Source organism: Ammodytes marinus, assembly GCF_949987685.1.
Source record: "Ammodytes marinus genome assembly, chromosome: 18".
Lineage (NCBI taxonomy): Eukaryota > Metazoa > Chordata > Actinopteri > Uranoscopiformes > Ammodytidae > Ammodytes > Ammodytes marinus.
In genome coordinates, this window is record NC_137222.1 from 19,769,364 (window position 1) to 19,788,699 (window position 19,336).

General features: G+C 40.7%; 1 protein-coding gene across 1 annotated transcript in view; it reads left to right on the forward strand.

The window, feature by feature from the left end:
• The window catches only part of arrdc1b (arrestin domain containing 1b), a 31,691-nt gene extending 13,312 nt beyond the window's left edge, over positions 1 to 18,379 (forward strand). The window contains exons 2-8 of the mRNA XM_080046354.1: positions 2,968 to 3,078; positions 8,148 to 8,198; positions 12,067 to 12,221; positions 12,527 to 12,709; positions 13,073 to 13,249; positions 14,002 to 14,452; positions 15,616 to 18,379. Coding sequence (XP_079902480.1) covers positions 2,968 to 3,078; positions 8,148 to 8,198; positions 12,067 to 12,221; positions 12,527 to 12,709; positions 13,073 to 13,249; positions 14,002 to 14,452; positions 15,616 to 15,665 — 1,178 coding nt within the window. The 3' untranslated portion in view covers positions 15,666 to 18,379. The remainder of the gene's footprint in view (positions 1 to 2,967; positions 3,079 to 8,147; positions 8,199 to 12,066; positions 12,222 to 12,526; positions 12,710 to 13,072; positions 13,250 to 14,001; positions 14,453 to 15,615) is intronic.
• The last annotated feature ends 957 nt before the right edge of the window (positions 18,380 to 19,336 follow it).

The window sequence follows — 19,336 nt, forward strand, 5'->3', positions numbered from 1 at the left end:
GGTGTGTGATCCAGAGATGGCAAGGTTGTTCTGTCAAACACCTTGGCTCGGACTGAAATGTCTCTTTTGCTATTGGATTGCAATGAAATTTGGCACATTCATTAAAATGTTCCCCTCAGGATTAGTCTGCTTGATCTTCTTCATTTAGTGCCGTTTCAGGGTCAAATTTGAATTGAATTTGCCCAATGCATATGATCAAATAATCTGCTAAACTCATCTCATCCCCACGCCCATCAGCCTCAGCTCTAATTACCAAACTCACGAAACATGGTATAAATTACACCGGCGTAATATCTGTTAGAATGCTGACATAAGCATTTAGCTCCAATCACTGCTGATGTGCCTCAGTGCTTTTCTCACAAATCCACCAGAGTGGTCAAACACTCCTAGTCAATTAATGTTGATTAGGTTTGGTTTATTCGTTGAATAATTAAGTCCATTTAGTTAGAAAATAATGAAAAAGGGCTCACAAAAATGTACAATGTAAAGAAAAAGATATTCCCAAGCTGTTTAGATTAGGGCAACATGATTATAGGGCTGGGCGATTAATTGAATTTCGATTTCGGTTACAATTTTGGCTTCCCTCGATCATGAAAACAAGATAATCGTAATAAAACGGTTATTGTGCGGCACGCCGGGTCATGTGTAGTAAATGCAGCGCACCCTTCTGTCTCCACCTGCGCTCCGACCCGCCCCCGGTTCGAAGGTTTTACTGATTATTTATTTTGTGTGGCTTTTTAGTTGTAGGCTGTTTGAGGAGCACAATTGGGAGTTTTGTTTATGTAATGTTGAAAGAATTTTCATTTTGGTGCATCCCTACAATGAATAATCGTCTTTAATAACCGTGATTACAATATCAATCAAAATAATCGTGATTATCATTTTTGCCTTAATCGAGCAGCCCTACATGATTATATGAGTTACTGATGTATTTGAAAAGTTTGGATTAATCTTTTAATGGTAAACAATCTAAATAATCTCTTACTATGAGAAAGGAAATAATGAATTAAAGAATCTCAGGTGTTAAAGTGAGAAGGCTAACAAAACGTGTCTGTCTTTCTGTCGTCTGTTTGTCTATCTGCTTATTTTAATACTGAGATAATACTGAGGCTGGGCCATCTCTCTGTTTAATCCTCTGGCTTCTGTCACATTTTGCGTTGTGTGTGTGCGTTTGTGTATGTGTGTGTGTGTGTGTTATCAGAGGCGTTTCATTTCCTCACAGACAGATCAACAGAGAGACGAGAGGGATAGAGAGAGGAGGAGAGAATGTGTTCTCCCTGCAGAGCTGCACTGCTGTTGTTCCTTCCTGCTGTATTGTTGATGTCTGTTGCAGGACATATCCAGCACCCTTGTGAACTTTTTGAAACTTTTCTGCAGATAGTGAAAATAATGTTATGGTATCTTCTTGATTTGTGAATAAAGCGTGAGTAGACAATCACATCATATCCTGTACCGTAAGCAGCTGCACAGGATAATGTGTTGCTTAGCGAAGGGAGTTCTCTTGTGTTAACCTTCTCCAATGGCAGCAGAACAGACAAATTCATTTACTTCACCTTAGCGCTTTAACACCTTCCATTTTTGGTTCGATTGAAACACACTGGTTCGTTTCCACCGTTCCTGCGGTTCATGGGCAGGTGAGAACACGGCAATTGTACTCGGGTGGGCACCAAACAAGCGTACCGAGACCCTGTTGAAGAGGTGGTCTCAGTACGCTTCCAAACAAACTCTGGTGCAGAACATTTGTGGCGAGAACGTGATCGGACTCGATCACACCTAATGGCAGGAAGCCCTGTGTAATTACCTCCTGCGTAATGAGCCCCTGCAGTCAGCAGAGCTTTGCATTATGGGATGAGGTAGATCTACTTCCAGTAGTATCTTTCGGTAGTCTACCCTGCATGGACATTCTGAATTATGGAACAGTTCAGGAACTACGTCATTGCTCCCGCTCCAGACACATCTGACCAATGAGTGAGAAGAACGCTCTCACGTGGCTTATGCTGCTGAATTTTCACCACTTCATCAGAAAAGAGGAAATGATGTTGAAAGACAAAGCAATGTATCATTCTCGCAACTGGTGAAAGAAACCACTAAGAAAAACGAACAAGAAGTGGACTATCAAGTGTGAAAACCACGCCAAGCCACGCTCATTCCTCTTGGTTGGAAGGCTGAAAGAGCATTGATGAAGCAGAGAAAACATTGGTCTTTTTTTAGTTTTTCCCCCCAAAAAACTCACATAAACACTAGATTCATGAGTCTCTATCTTGCTTTTTTCATTCATTCATGCATTCCTCGGCAATATCGGTAATCTTAATATGACCTCAGATGTGTCTATTGCGTCACCTCACATTATCTGCATCATCCTCCCAGTAAAACCCAGCACTAACATGAGGCTGCTAGTGACAAACAGTCTTTGCTATGATCCAAACCTGTCAAATCTGAGTCATCCAGTAAATCACATTAATAGCTCCCTGACGTAGATGATACTTCTCCTCTCTTCCATCTGTTGACCGTAACAACATTCACAGCCTGTTGTGATTATTAACCACTACAGCAGAATGCACACGGCCAGCACCGGAGGCCCATCATCATTTGCTCTCTGTGAATCATTCTCATGCTAATGAGTGTATATTGTGCAGGTGGTTTTTCACCGCTTCCTCTATTCTCAAATCAAATTACTATGATTGATGATTGATGACAACAAAGCAGGGTTCAACACATACTGAAAGGGGTTTACATGCAAACATGAAAAAATAACACAAAAAAACTCTGGGAAACTGGTATCTACAGTATTTTATTAAGAACAATATCTGCAGAGTAATGAAGAGTGAAAATAACCACTAGTTGCAGCCTCACAATGCCCATGTTGAAAGTTTTATTTGTAATGCATTAAATATACCCATAAACATGTAGAGTAGCGTTGGTTTGCAGACAGAACAATGACTCTTCTTTTCCCTCCTCTTTCCACAGCCATCAAGGTGAACTGTCAGGGCTCATGTGGGATCTCCAACAAAGTCAACGACAACTCATGGGCTCTGGAGGAACAGTACTTCAACAGCACGCTCTCTGTTGCTGACAAAGGTAATTACAAATTTTTGTCAAAAGCATGATCTGCTACCTGTCCGTACTGTGCGTTTGCTGAAAGAAAAATCCACTGTTAATACACAGAATACAGAATAGGCTCTGTAAACAGGTATGTAAACAAAGGGTAAACAAGGTTTCTCCAGAATTGCTGACTCCACCTGTACTGGTGTAAGATGAACAAAACACTGGTATGATCCTTTAACAGAACAGCACATCACCTTCATGTGCATGTGAATGTGTAGATGCTCTGCTGACATCCTGAACATGGAACAACTGGTTTTGTCCCTTCCAGATGTCAAAACCTCCACATCCCTTTGAGAACAATACTATATGACGATACTGAAACCTCCTGCCTTTCACATCATTCACTTTATGGGGAAATCTGCAGCAACAGGCTTAATGTCACGCTGATAGCAGCAGGTTTGCAATCCTGTAGTGAGGAGCTCAAGCCTCAACAGTCATAGTAGCGGTCCCTGGCAGGGAGGTTACAGTATGCTACCTCCCTGAGGTGAGAAATGGTCATCAGTGTCCAGCAGTGTCTGACTCATTAGAAGGTTGGACACATGCTCCACATAGGACATGTTTATGTCCCTCGCCCTTCTGGGTGCCATCATTCTCTGTCTCACTGTGGCCCTGCCCACCCGCGGAAACAAGAGCTTACCGGACCTTTTGTTGGGAGCGTGATCTTCCAATCTTTTGTATGCTTTGCAGATATCACCCGCAGCCAGAAGGTGAAATGTGCCGTGCATGCGTGAAATCTGTTGTTAATGCAAAATAGCACTGTGGTACTTAATGGGTGTCATTAGGTCAATTAATCTATGCTAGTTAAAACACTACGAAGGTGACTCTTTAGACTCTGATAAAGTGCTTGTACTTTTATGTTACCGTGTTGTTGTTACTTGCCTCGTGTGTGAACTAAAGTTGAATGCTACATTAACTTTTGAAGCAGAACTCCTGAGGTTATCTCCTCCTTTCTGTTCCGTCTTACATTCTTAGTATGACCCAAGATAAAATAAACATAGTGTTATTACAACGACGTAAATAATTGCATTGTTTGACATGATTTGGCCCCAGTTGATGAGTGAAACCAGGACTATTGTGTGATACAATTTCAAAAAGAGACAGACAGTTTCAAAGCAGACAGAGCGCTCAAACTGAGCCAACAAACAGGAACTAACATGAACACTCCTGCTGCCTCACACAGTAACATCTAGAACTGCATGAATAATACTGTGGTGCCTAGATACAGGTCTACACACCATATAACTACTTGGGAACCATAGCATATATTTTATTATTTATAGGAATTACTATTGTACTATGAGTAATACCAGTTGTGTTGTGTATCTTACCTCAACACTTTTTCCTATTACACTATGGAATTGAATGATGTCTAATGGAAGCTGGCACAAGTCATTCTTTTCAGATTGGCTTGGCTATCTTGTTTACATTTTATTTGATCTTCTTGTCTAGGTTTTTCAAAGTAAAGTTCTAATAAAGTATAATTTTTGTATTATTTTTGTTTAAGTCTCAATAAATGTGGAAGATTAACCTGAACAAAATAAGCAACACTGTTGAACACTTGTGATCTGACACACCTGTCAAGTGTCTACAAGTATTTCTGTTGTACAGACATTTTCCAATATCAAATTGAATATTTAAAAAAAAATACATCAGATCAAAACAAAAAAAACATTTGCAAAGTAATAATGATTTGAGAATCTTTGAAGCAAGAGTCAAACTTATTAAACATCTTCATCTGCACTCAGATAATTCATGTTGAAACACCAGACACAGCACGCTCCAAACGGAGAAGGACATACATAATTCATCACATACCCTCCCTCTGTGCTCCCCCTTTATCTCTGCCAGTTCTCCTATCCCATTCTACTCCCAATATGGGCTTCTCTGCCCCGAGCCACACAGGAAGAGTGACAGAAGACCACACACACACACACACACACACACACACATGCACGGACACAAAGCAAGCGACGCTCATTCTGGCTGACTGGTGATGTGGTATGCCACAGATGCTTGACGGTTGGAAGGCCAGTGATGTCAGCGTCCTCTCTTCATCATGTCACAGCTCTTGGTTAATGACCTTGAGGAAACAGGGATTTCCCTCCCATAGCTGTAGCTGACTAGACTTAGAAAGTGTCTGTTTATATTTAGACCTGCATGTAGCATGTGCTGTGTTTTTATATTTTGCATTTTTCATTCATGACGGGATATGTTTGCACTAGGACTTCGATTTTGAAACCGTTTCTCTCAGTTTACTAATTGAAAAAAGCCTTTCAGAAACACTATTAGGTACACGGTCTTCAATATATCATGTTGTATTATATTTAAACAACAACGCAAAAAAAGAAGAAAAAATGTATGAATGGTCAGGCAGGCTGCTGTTCCACCTATTTCTTTCACTCAGTGCTATCACTTATTTAGGTTCAGCCTCTGTAAAGAAAGTGAAATATCTCTGGGTGTATTATACATATTCGAAAATCAATTATCTACCACGACATTTACTATTTGAAGTCTTTGTAATTTTAACAAAGTTAAACATGATTAATTTGTCTGTTTAAACAAAAACCTTCACACTTTTTGTCCTTTATCTTTTTGCTGTTGTTGCAGCCATATCTGAACTTGCGTAATTACGTCATGCTGATGGCATTTAACCTGGGAAGGTGTAAGGGCTTGTGGCAAATTGATGCTGTAAGGCTGCTAAATAAAGTTTGTAGTAATTTTTTTGCAATTAGTAATTATTTACAGATGTCATTAACTGTTAGGAGAGTGGACAGTGGTATGTCTGTATGTGTATCGACGTAAAGGATCTCTGATAGCTTGCTGTAAATAATTAATAATCTAATCCACCCCTGATTACAATCGTTTTGCTTCACCGTGTTTTAAAAAGGTTTTTCTGTCACTGCCTGTGTTAGCCGGCCTCTGTGCTGTATACAAAGTGGCTGTTGCACCTGCAGTGCGCTGGTTCAAAGCATGACTGCTTCCTCTGGCAGCAAACAGGATTCAGATGAGCGCGCACACACACACACGCACGCACACACACACACACACACACACACACACACACACACACACACACACACACACACACACACACAGTCTGACTGCTTTCCCCTTCACGAAACTGAGACCAATGGAAAAAAGTTGTGCCCATCCCTCATGAGGTGCGACACGTTGCTGTCAGGAAGGGTTTAATTGGGCTGTCAGCTCAGCTAATCTAGAGAATGAATAACCCGGCTGGCTCCGTGTGTTCCCAGTGTGACAGAGATGGAGTGGCCCTTACTGCTCTTCTTATCAATATAACAACAGGGCTTGTGAAGTAAACAAGATGTAAAACATTTGGTCATTAGGATAGGATAGGATTAATGCAGCTAGAAGCTAAGGTGGATAACCACTGATTAGAGAGCTCCAGAATGTGTGAAGAATTAAATGAATGGTGTTCTGGTTGCCCTGTGATTAGAACATTTCCCAAGCTCTTTGATCATTTCCAATATTTATTGACACAGTCCCGGATAATAGATCATTTTAAAATATGTGTTGCAAAAAGTGCAATATCAGAGGACTAGATTTTCGGTGTTTACCAAGCCTGGTGGATTGACTAGGTATCTAGTTTCCTGTTAAACTAAGAAAGAAATAGTCCAAACTCAAAGTAGTAAAGCTGATGTACTGTCGAAACTGATGCAACTGCTGGTGTCATATCTGGACACTGTAAAAAGCAACAAAAACTGTGCTGAGCTTCTTCCATAACATGCTTATTCTAATCTATAGTTTATTTTTTATTTTTCCAAAACACCTCTTCATACTTTCAGAGCACTCTCTTATGAGATCAACAGATTGCCACATGTTTCCAGAGCAGTGCAAGGGTGCTCGATTCTACCCTGTGTTGTATGATAACATGACAAATGCAACGTTTGCACATTATTAGGTCGGTCTTAGCCTATATTCGTCTTAAAAACAGTTCCTAATAATAAGTATCAACAGAGCTGTCTGCAAAGCTCAAATGTTGTCCAAAATTAAAAAGCCAATAAGAAGGCACTTTATTTTCAGCCAATCCCCAATACACCATTCTGCTGCCCCAGATACTCACTAGAGCCCCAAATTCCAACGCTGAGAACTGTCCAAAACAAATTCACTATGAATTACTGTTTGACAAACAACTGCGGTGACCAGCTGTTTAAGGAAATCATTTAACTTTTATTTCTCTTGTTTTATGAATCATGACGTCACATACAGGCTATGCATGGTTGTTGAATACAAATGTAACTGGCTTCTGCTTTAATCTGATGGCAGACTTGGCATCATGTTGCTGACCCGTAGGTGTTGCAACAGAGGAGAAGAATGCACTCACTCAGTCTTGGGTCGATCACTGCCGGTTTCACTGCGCTTGTAAATCATTGATTAGCCTTGCTGAGAAATCCTCCCAACTTTGCCAGCTACACAGCTGATAGTTTATCACTTCCCGTGCCGCTCACCGATTGCTTTCGGTTGCTAGTTTCGCTCGTTACAAAAGACATCTGGGCTGCGCTGCGTTTTTTGAACAGCTAATCCTGTTTATCTCCGAAACTCCATCTGGCTGGGAAAAGTGAAGTGGATATCTAATGTTTACAAAGGAACATGTGAAGTCTGAATAAATACAATCGTACACACACAAACTCTGAGACTTCTCATATTATATGTGCATGCTATGATGGACAAAGAACTCAACCCCAGTACAGAAGTATACTGATTTAAAAAATACATGAGTATTCAAAGTTGCTTGTGCCCAATTTTATTCTCGAAAATAAAGAAATCAACAGCTGACTTCAATGCTTATCCTCAAAAGTATGATTTTCGTGTTGGAAATGTAGTGTAGTGAAAGTCATACATTTCCAAAAATAGCAGATACTCAAGTAAAGTAAAAAATACTCAAAGCATTTACTTAAGTTCAGTACTCAAGTTCATTTACTTTGTCACTGTCCACCAGTGTGTGCATGTCATTAGCAATTTGCTTTCTCTTCTCAGTCAGTCTACTATTTAACTGAGAAATCCTCCTCTTTCTCTTACAGGAACTCTGGCGGCAGGCGAACACAGTTTCCCTTTCCAGTTTCTCATTCCAGGTGAGTGTGGGATTAACCTCCATGGCTCACTTAACCTCATTCCTCCGTGTCAGGTGCAGCCCTCAGTTCCCATAACAGGTTCTTTTTTTCATGTGTGTGGTCGTGCTTTATCTGAGGCCCTGGGTGATCTGAGTGGATGGAGCATGCAGGTGTGATATAACCTCTGATAACATTGCTGTTTTTCTAGTTTGTGTACTTACAAAGTGTTCAGCCCCAAGCCTTTTGTCTCCAATACAAAGCAGAGGCACGCAGATCTTTGATACCGATGGTGTGTGAAGGGGCCATTACATAGTTAATGGTTAAGAGATTTTGGAGGAACATGCTAAATGTTTAGCCTCAGCCGCTCAGCGTGATAATGTGACTTTATTCCAAGTGTAACTTATCTAAATGCGGCTAAGTATATTTTCTTTTTCTGAAGGCTGACAGTACCACGACCATGTAAATACCACGGAGATCAGCTGAGTGTACTTGGCACCTGTGAGTGTCCACACAGTGCGGTGCCTGTCTGGTGTCTTACACTCTCTCAGGCGTGGGCTGAAGCATGGTTGGGGGTTTTGAGTTATTTTTAGGTCCCTCTCCTGTTGTTCAGTCACTGTTTAATAGGTCCTCATGCCCGCATGGTTCCCTCTCCCTCCCCTCCTTTCAGGCCCCTCAGACTAGAGAGCATCAGCACAGACAGGGCATGTTAACCATCATCTAGTGATACAGTAAATTAATGGATTGGAGAATCCAGTGTCTCCTACCGCCCCCTGCTGGTACAGCTAACAGCTGTATGCTCTTGAATATTTTTAAAGGTGAAATTTTTATTGATTTTGCCTTTAAACTTCACAAAATGTCACAACCATATATTGCCATATGTTATATATATATTTGAGATGTGTGTCCTAAACACATCACAAATGTTTCCATCAATTTCAAAATCAGAGAAATTATTCATTTTAATAAAGTAATGCACCGTTTCACTCTACCCTCTACTTCCTGAAAATGCTGGCCAAACCATTGAATAGTGACACACATGGAGGAGCGGATAGCACTGGGGGAGGAAGTCACTCCATAACTGCCCAGAAAATAAACAGAAGAAGTAGTAGCTTCATAGCATTGTATTGTTGTGTTTGTTTGCTGCATCTTGATGAACTGCGATTACGCCTTGCCCTTCGCTGCGTATTCTCTCGCTAAAGCTGTTTTAATGATCCATGACATCATGAAACTCTCTCTCTTTATATATGGTTGATCGTGAACCCTTTAGTGGCAGAATATACAGTATTGTAAAAAAGACAAATCTTAACTTAAGAGCAATGCCTCCTCAAAGACGAAGATGATAAAAAAAGATGATATAGGCATTGAAGCTTGTTAAAATGTGTGTCAGAACATTTGAACTGACATTGATGGTTCAAGGTTGTTTTTAAAGGGAAGCAATGACCCCACCACAAGTACTGAACAATTAGTTCTTAAACTTTTCATTTAACACAACCTTAAGTTTTCATAAAGGTGAGAATAACAGTTGACATGTTCTGAATAATGATGGTCATGGTTGTTGGTCATCCTGCTGATCAGAAGCAGCTGGTTTGGAAAAGGAGCCTTGGACATTGTCTTTACAGAGAAAGACTAAACAGAACATCCTCTTACAACTCATCTCGGTTATCAGGAGTCCGGGCATCAGGTGTTGCTCTGACCTGATCAGTTCTTACTGAGCGAACAAAGACATTCAAAGGCAAGAGGAAGGGTTAGGCTGAGACAAACTTATTACAAGGACATTTAGAGGGATAAATAGGGTCAGAAGAAGTGGATGGCCTCGTTCCGAAGGGACACACTATACCAGTCCAGGAAGACTAGAGAGAATAACAAAGGAGATGAAAACGTGATACATTTTAATAGAGCACTGTGTACTTTTCTCCTCTGCATGTCATGTACACGTCCTCGTTTCCATACAAACACAATAAAGACTGAATAACCAGTGAGCAGCCAATGATCCCATTCCAAAGCAGTAGTCAGGGACAGCCTTGAAAGCCCCACATATCTCCTCCCATCTCCATTTATGAAATGAAACTGTCAACTGAGATACATTTCAAGACTTCAATATGGAGCTGGGGTTTTGTTGTGTACCCAGATGAGAAAGCAGGCTGTCAGCTGGTATTTGTGAAAGGTGTGCTGCTTCTCCTTACCAGCCAGAAATCAAATTAAGTGTTGCCACCAAACAGGATTTCTTTTCACAGCTCATTTATTTGCAGTGCACACAGATAAAACCTTCTCCACTGGATCTGTTCACCTCTGAAGTCAAGATTTAAATGAAGATCTTTTTATTGAAATGGAACTACGTGTGCTCAACCGTTATTTTGACAGTCTCAAGTGAGCATTGATGTGGTGATTTGCAGGTCAAAGGGGAAGGTTTAAACTAAACTTGAACAAAGACAGAATTAAGATATTCAGTATTAGCATTATGCTGTTGATGAAGATAATGTGAGATTATGTTTATATATAATTTAGAAATAATCTAGACTAGAAAAGAGTGTACAGTCCTACTAGCACTTGTAGGAGGCTGTTTTTAGACATAGCGGTGCTTTGAGGTCAATGCTAACGTCAGCACGCTGTTATACTGGTGTTAACTTTTGTTTACTGTTTTTACCGCATGAGTTTAGTGTTGTAGCCTGTTAGCATTAGTTAATTAACACTAAAACAAGGTGCCGCTAGCTGCTGGCATTTAGTCATAGCTGATGATGCCGCTAATGACAAAGTGGATCTCCAAAGAGATCACAACGCATCCTGATGAGGGGGATATTAATTCCACCACCAAATGTCATGGCAATCCATCCAGCAGTTGTGGAGACATTTCACACCAAACAAGACTAATGTGAACTTCATGGTGGCGCCAGAGGAAAAGTCATTGGTTCACAAAGTCATGAGGTTTTATGGTCTGGACACCATGAATGACTTTCACTTTGAAAACAAATGTAGCCGCAGTCCCGCACAACAACAAGTGTTCCAAGATGCATCCTGAAAAAGACATGTCAAGGGAGCGGCTTTTGAAGTCTGAAGGTCTAGACAATTTTGGGCCAGTTTTAGCAGCCAACAGCAGCTTAGTCAGTCCTCTGTCTGTCCGTCCACAGCTCTGTTTCTGCTTCCAAGCTGTCAACAATAATTCTCATTGGCAGACACGCCCCCGGAGCAGCCGCCTCGCTGACATTTACATCTGAATGAAGATCAGGGAGAAAAAATAAGGAACACATACGAATAGTTAGGATGAGAGAGGGGCTCTACTTTTATTTTGACAACACAGTCATCATCTCATTGTACATCCTGTTTGAATTACTATGCAGATTGTTTTTCACAATATAAGTAGGACCCCCCCCCCTTCCTCAGGCTATGATGTCTGAACATGTCGCTGTCTGTCTGTCTGGCTGGCTGTCTGCTTTCTCCCCAAATAGTTATTTTTATCCGTCTCTCTCCTTGAATTTCTTTCCCGCCTGCCTGTCCCCTCCCTGCTTCGTCCTCTTGACTGCCCTTTCCTTGAAACACAACAACAATCAGTGTCCTGCTATTCAAGATGACATGTGTAGAATTGCGACAGCTCTGTTAATGGCGTGTATGGACAAAAACAATGATTTCAGCTCTAGAAGCAATATAAAGCCAGAATCGTTTAGCTATTTTAGGCATTGCATTATTGCCATCTTTTGTTTCTTGTGACTTTGAATATCATCTCCTTGGAATAACATTTGTCACCAAAAAAATTAACATTTGAAAAATGTGATTAATAAATCGAACACATGGGATGTTGCAGTCCTAACATAAGTCACTTTACTCAGACTGTGTCTTCAGTGTCAAAGTAATGTCGGTATTATGTTTTTTTTTCTTCTTCTAATTTTCTCTTCAGTCGCTGTGCCCACTTCCTTCGAGGGACCCTTTGGCAAGATTGTTTACCGTGTGAGGGCGGCCATCGACACGCCACGATTCTCCAAGGACTACAAAGCCCAGAGGGCCTTCTACCTACTGAACCGGCTCGATCTCAATGAGGTGCCGGACATTGAAGTAAGTGTTTTCTGCACAAATCTCCCTCCTTGTCAACAATTTTTCAAGTTGTTCATGTAGACAAAAGAGGAAGGAAAAAACACGCAGTAACGTATCAGCCTTTATTTGATTTTAAGGCAGAGCAGGATCTAATCTGTTTTGCTCCCTTGCATTAGTTACTTTTCATTCACTCTCCTCCCATTATGGCAGAGTTTCCTGATACTTTGAAACTCAAGCAGGAATAGCTTATCAGCACAGCATCAGGCTAACAAGGCTTCTTAATTACTAACAAAGCACAAACAAACATTTATCCTGTGTCTCCGCAGCACCCGAGTTACGCCGTGACCACTAAGAAGTTCAGCTACCTCCTGGTGAAGACGGGGACTCTGATGCTGAAAGCACGCAGTGACCTGAGGGGCTACATCCCCGGTCAGATCATCAAGCTAGCCACAGAGATACACAACAAGTCTGGGAAGGACACGGGCTGTGTACTGGCCAGTCTCATACAGGTACACTTTTCAAGTACCTGTTATGTTTTTACCATCACACACAAGTCTGTGTCTTGAATATTAAAGGAAATAGATCATTAACTAGAAAAAGGAAAAATGGAACACTGCTTTCCACTTCTCCGACTCAGATCTGTGTCTTCATTGGTTTTCTTGCCCCGAACCAAATACTATTAATATGAGCAGATTTCAGAGGGTATGTGACCTTTTAGATATGCATTATAAATCTCTGCTAGGATTTGAGTGCTTCACAGCATTTTGACACATTTCTCCATACCTCATGATAGCAGCTAAATGGAGGCTTTTCTTGATCCAAATCGAAGTCCCTATGACTATATTTTAATGTCAGTAGTAATCTCTCAACAGAAAGTGACCTATAAGACCAAGCGGCCTGTGTTTGACCTGCGGACTATCGCGGAGGTGGAGGGAGCCGGAGTGAAAGCAGGGAAACACGCCGAGTGGAGAGAGCAGATCATCGTCCCTCCTCTTCCTCAGACGGCGCTGGCCGGCTGCAGCCTCGTAGACATCGACTATTTCATCCAGGTCAGTGTGTGTGTGTGTGTCTGCTTCATAAGCCTACGCAGGGTATTTCAATGCACACAAATTGCGAGATAGAGATACCCTTTGATCTTCCAAAATAATTAATTTGTATTTATCTTTACCTATTTATCATCACATTGATCATATGAATTGATGTTTAAACACTGTTAATGGTGCATGGCAGCTAGATTTGCTTCATGTACATTTTCAGCTACTTCCGTTTTGTTATCCGACAGACCAGCTCTTGACATGATGATGAATATAATAATCTATTCAAAGCCTCCGTATTGAAACCAGTGAATTATTGATGACACCCACTCATTATGAACTCACTATAGAACACTGTCCCTCTCTTAGTGCTATTCCTATTGACTGTTCTTATCTCACAGGTGCAGTCTGGTTTGGATACACAGTACAGTATACTGTATAAAGGATAAGGCTGGTTTATTTAATGTTTTCTTATGCTCACAAAATCCCACTAAAAGACCAAAACCAACAATTCATTACACCACCGCTTAATACTTTCCAACTGCAAACATAAATGTTTAACAACAAAATACATATGTAGTCTCATTTTCTACAAGGTTGTAGTGCTATAGTTCCTACCAAATACTACTGAAAAAGGAGGAAAAACTGCATTTGTTTTCAGCTGTGGATTGGTACACATTTGACTCTCCAGTGAGTGTTTACAGCGGTAGGATGGCGTGTTTAATGAGGCTCGAGCTCCCTTCATAAACCATATTCCTGTCACACAGGTGTCGCTAAAATCTCCGGACGCTGTCGTCACTCTACCCATCTACATCGGGAACATTGCTGTGAACTTGTCTCCGCCGAGGCCCGTGCTCTCTACTCCGGACCACCGCGCTGCCGCCATGTCGACCAGCGCAGCAGCAGCAGGTGTGATGCCCAGCGCTCCACCGGCTGAAGAGGAAGGGCCAGGGGAGGGGCTGTGTGCGGGGGGCCTGGCCAGTGAGGAGATCCCCACCAAGAGTCACTCTCAGCAGGATCCCTCGGGCCAGACGGTCACCATGTCCCCCGGTGCTTTCAGCCACGCCCCCGGACACAGGCGGCCCGACGCCTCCGCTCCCCTCTTCTGTTTGTCCACCGGGGCCACCATACCTTTCTTCACCGAGGGCAACGACACTCCCATCCCCACCTCCTGTTCTCTCATCCTCCCTCCAGAGTACAGCTGGGACTACCCTCACGGTTAGTTCTTCAACAGATTGTTCACACATACACATACACTGCCACACGGACAAACACGTGCACAGATGCATGCAGGGACACATAAGGGAGCCTACCTACCTCACATGCGTTGAATATCCTTTATTTAAGGAGAGCTGTAAACTTTAAACTAATAAGACAAACACCATGTATCACCTTACCCATGTCAATTTGTAAAGGCCAAAAGCTGTATGCTTATCCGTCAAACCTGCAGCACTCTTAAATGTATCCTTTTAACTTAAATCTGTCTAAAAGGGAGCTTTTTTAGTATGAAACATTGTTACCATCAGGTCGCTATTTAGACTCGCACAACTTATTTTGCATTTCAGATGAAAGCAAGTTATACTACAAGCGCTTTCCATACACATGACTGCTAAACCAATGAGTTATACCAGAACATGAATAAATGTTTTTTTCTGTGCAATATTAAAGTTTGAGTTTATTAAATGCAGTTGCTTAGGCATTCACAGTTAAAAGTCAATAATCTTATTACCTGTAATCCTGAAATAACAGAAATGTGCCTGCTTTAATATCAAAGCTTGAAAGTATCAAAGTCACATTAAAGACACGTGGGGATCACAGCGACGTCATTAACATGCTCTTATTCCACATCACTGCCTGTTTGAAAGGGTGTTAGTGTGAAGAATTTGGCAAAAATATTGTCAGGCTGAAATGACTATTATTTAGTTTTTCCACAACACATTCCATTTTGTTGTTAAATGTAAAATGCTTAGTTGGCTTTTTCACTGAAGACACTCAAGACATTTTGACATGTCTCACAGTCACAGTAGGAGAATCAAGGGTGTACTCATAATATTAACCATGGGTGAATACCAATTAGTGGTTTTGGTTTCAGTGTCCTGGTATTTTGCATGCTGGCTCACTGTCACACCCTCATGATTTACTTGGGAACAGAGCCACTGTCAATGGTGTTAGTAACACTGGTGCTCCCCTGCTTTGACAACGCAAAATGTCTGCTGTAGAAAAAAACATGCATATAGACTGTGTAATCTCTTTTATTTAAGTCCCAGGAGCATGTTTCTGCATTCAAAATCAATTGACTTCGTTAGTAAACAGTGGAAAAGAGCCTACTTCAACACACATACAGTATAACTGACTATATGTTTTTCCTTTGCCTGTTACAGAGCCTCCACCCACCTACGAGGAAAGCTGCAGTAGCGTCAACACCAGTTAGAACAGTAGACAGTAGGGAAGAAGCAGGTGATGAAGCATCACGGACACACCCACCCGCACCTGTCTTGACCAATCAGGACGGAGACACGCTGGGTTTATGATGGTGAACCATGACGCCAGCACCGAATACCCCAAACATTATGTCTTTGTCCTCTGATTAAAAGGGATCATATCTTATATAGAATATAAGTTTTAATTTCACCTCAAGTTCCAGTACGTATAGTGCAAAGGTGAACATCACTGTGCCTAAAGGAAGTATTCTGGATCATCACACAGCATTTAGTATCTTCAGTGAATGGACATTTTTCTTTCATGGGGCAGGGTCAAGTCTGTTCATTTTTTTTTTTTTTTTTTTTTTTTTTTCAATGAACTTATGCATCCGTGATGCCTTGAAAAAGATTTTGGCCTACTGAAGGCTTGTGTTTGATAAGATCAAACGTGTCTTGTTCCAACTGTGCAATTGTTATTGTTGTCTGCTGCCGTCTGTTGATGTTTCAGTTATCCTCATTGACTGGACAGAGCTGTAATCATACTGAAAGGAGAACTTACAGAGGATGTGGTTGGTCTGGAAAGCTAATGTTAAGGACTTTTCTGTGATTATAGAATCTTTAAAGTTATTCTAATAGTTTGAAGAAATACGAGACAGTCCTGATGAGTATGTGTGCAGTCTAATATGTGAATGTATACTGTAGCAGCAAGAACTGCTGTCTTTTTTTAAAATATGGCTATATGTAGCCAGTCAGAAAATTGTTCAAAGTCCTACACACAGGCTATAAAGACATACGCTGTCGCAGCAAAAAACCCTCAGATGTGTAGCTTGAAACACAGGTAGCAGTAAAAAAATATATATCTTCAAAACAATATATACAGTTTAAATTCTAAACATAGTTTTTATCAAAATAAATCAACCAATTAGAATATGAAAAATGTGTGCAAAGCCATCCATGATTTTATATTATTGTAGATAAAAACATGTTCTCATCTAACCCAGTGCTGGCTTATATAACTGAGAGGTTGTGCTTTGACATCAGTTTTGTTTTCAGAGGACAATGTATCTAGCCTGGTCCAACCAGACCATCATATTTCATTTAATTTGTACAGAAGTGAAATTCAAATTGAGCTGAAGTAGGTAGGCGGGTGGTGCCAGGCTACAATGTATCTGCAGATGACACTCATTTTCCTGCAGCTGGCTGTGAGGACTGCAGCACTGACACAGTCTTTCTCTGCCCTCTTGTGGTCGTAAGTGGTAAAAACTTTAGCTCGACTTGTAACTGGAGTTGTAACTTCATCAGCCATGCAAACCAAAACACTTCACTGAGTCCTTCTGTCTCCGAGGCACCAACGGAGGTCTGCTGTATTGACAAGAAAGATTTAGCTAAATTGACAAATTGAGGTTTGAGATGTGTGTGGTTTTGTAGATGTGATGCCAGTGGTGTTGTTTCACAGTCTGAGTGAGATTGTGTGATGGTTCGATGGTTTCTTTTGATGTGACATTTTAGTATGTGTCTCTGAATGCACATCTACTGTGTGTGTGTGTGTGTGTGTGTGTGTGTGTGTGTGTGTGTGTGTGTGTGTGTGTGTGTGTGTGTGTGTGTGTGTGTGTGTGTGTGTGTGTGTGTGTGTGTGTGTGTGTGTGTGTGTGTGTGTGTGTGTGTGTGTGCTCACGCTCACTTGGAAAAGCTGAGTTTACTTGGCAAGTCTGTTTTCCCCCAAACATCAGTTTCAAATTAGTTTGTGTTGCAGCATGTGTTAAATCTTCGGTTCGAAAGAAAATTCGTACAAATAATGAATAATAATAATTCAAACATTTAAACTTTTGGTGTAATATCATGATGGGATTCTTATTTTGTGATTTTAATGTTATTACATAGTACCAAACGTTTTTTTGTTTTGCAAATATGAAGATCTTGATATAATTCATAATGACTGAATACAATTGCTAAATTTGAATTATTATTATTAAATATTATGTATCTGATTTAAAAAAGAAAATTGTTTGGGAAACTAATACCACTGAAAATCTTAAGCACAACTGCTGTACTGAATGTTTCCATGACAATTGATGTGTTTGCTCCTGACTGTAGATCAAGTCGCCAAGTGTTTTCCAGAATTTCTATTTTATTTTGCTAGACACTTCAGCTCTGAAATGCCCACAGACAAACAACTGTTCCTGCTAGAAGCCAGAAAGTCACCCAAACTACGCTACCACCAACTCTACATTCATGTGAATGCATGCCTTAATCAACCTGGATTACCAGATCCTTTTCCAGGAGCTTGTCATGGACATCAAGATGTGCGGGTGCAGCTCTTCCTGGTTGGTCTACTGTGAACTGTGCTAAGTACACTTGTACAAATGAAACTTAAAAAAAAAAAAAAAACGCTAGGACACTGGACCTTAGACCTGTTCAACTGCTTTTAATCTTGTTTTGTTTTAGAAAAATATGTGCAATTCCCGTCATATCTTTGAAAGCTGTGGCAGCAGACGCAGCTCCCTGACATCATTTCACTCTGCCTTTTATCAATATCGATCCTGCTTCTGTTCAATTCTTCTCCACCCAAAGGTACTATAGCTTTATCAAGCCCCTCTTGTTCCGTGTTCTTTTTCATTCTTTCCCACACACACATTGATGAGTGCTGTCTGGATTTGTATTTTTCTACTTGTTAACTGTTTACAGGTGCGGTATGCAGATACTAATAGTAGCACCTCAATCTGTAAATATAATATTTCAACTCAGTACAGAATCACAATTTGTACTGCACAATATACCAATAAAATTATATTACATTTCTGTTGTTCTTTGTGGTTCTGAACTGGGAACATGCTTCATGATTTCTGTTTTCTCATATTCTTTAAAAAAATGTGTTGTGATAAAAACATTAAGGTAACAATGTTAATAACATAATAATGATTTTTTATTTGATCTGACTAAAAACATATTCAATTTAGTATAGAAACAACTGATCCAGAGCTGGATTAAGTGCAAACAGTATATCATTTCTGCAACCACAGGAATCAAAAGAAACTAGTTTGTTTGGTCCTATAATAAGTCACATGCTGTTAATCAGTAGGCCTATGCCAAACTGAGGACCAAATGAAGATGCAAAGATAACAAGCTGCTGCAGAAAAGCACTTATCCAAACTGCAAATATTTTATTTCAAGATAAAATAAACAGACTGGTTCAGATAATGTTGAAAGATGGATTAGGCTTTATGTCTGCTATGGGATATAAAAAGAAAAACAAAACAATTATTTCAGAATTAACCAAACATACAGTAGGCGAGGCTAGGCATAACAGCACCTAAAAGGTCCATGGTATGACAAAAAACAATCCTGTGTACGTCTATAATATAAACCTTTGAAGAATCGATCTGCGCATGTGCAGCCTTGTATCCATCTGTTTATATGTGCATCGTATCGCCTCGGCTAACGTTAGTTTGCTTAGGCTATTTGTACACATATTTTTCCGTTTTACTCACCCTGCTGGATATCAACGATAACATTTGGGTTTCTGGACGCCTTGAGTAGCCTGAATCACCATGTTCGACGTTTCAGGCGCACTGGGTCTTTGTTCCCAGTTGCTGGAAAAACTCCATTAACCGTCAGCCCTCTGTTTATGTTTTGAAGTCACGAGGTCACCCCAGCCCCATTCCGCTACACTGACTGGCTCTGG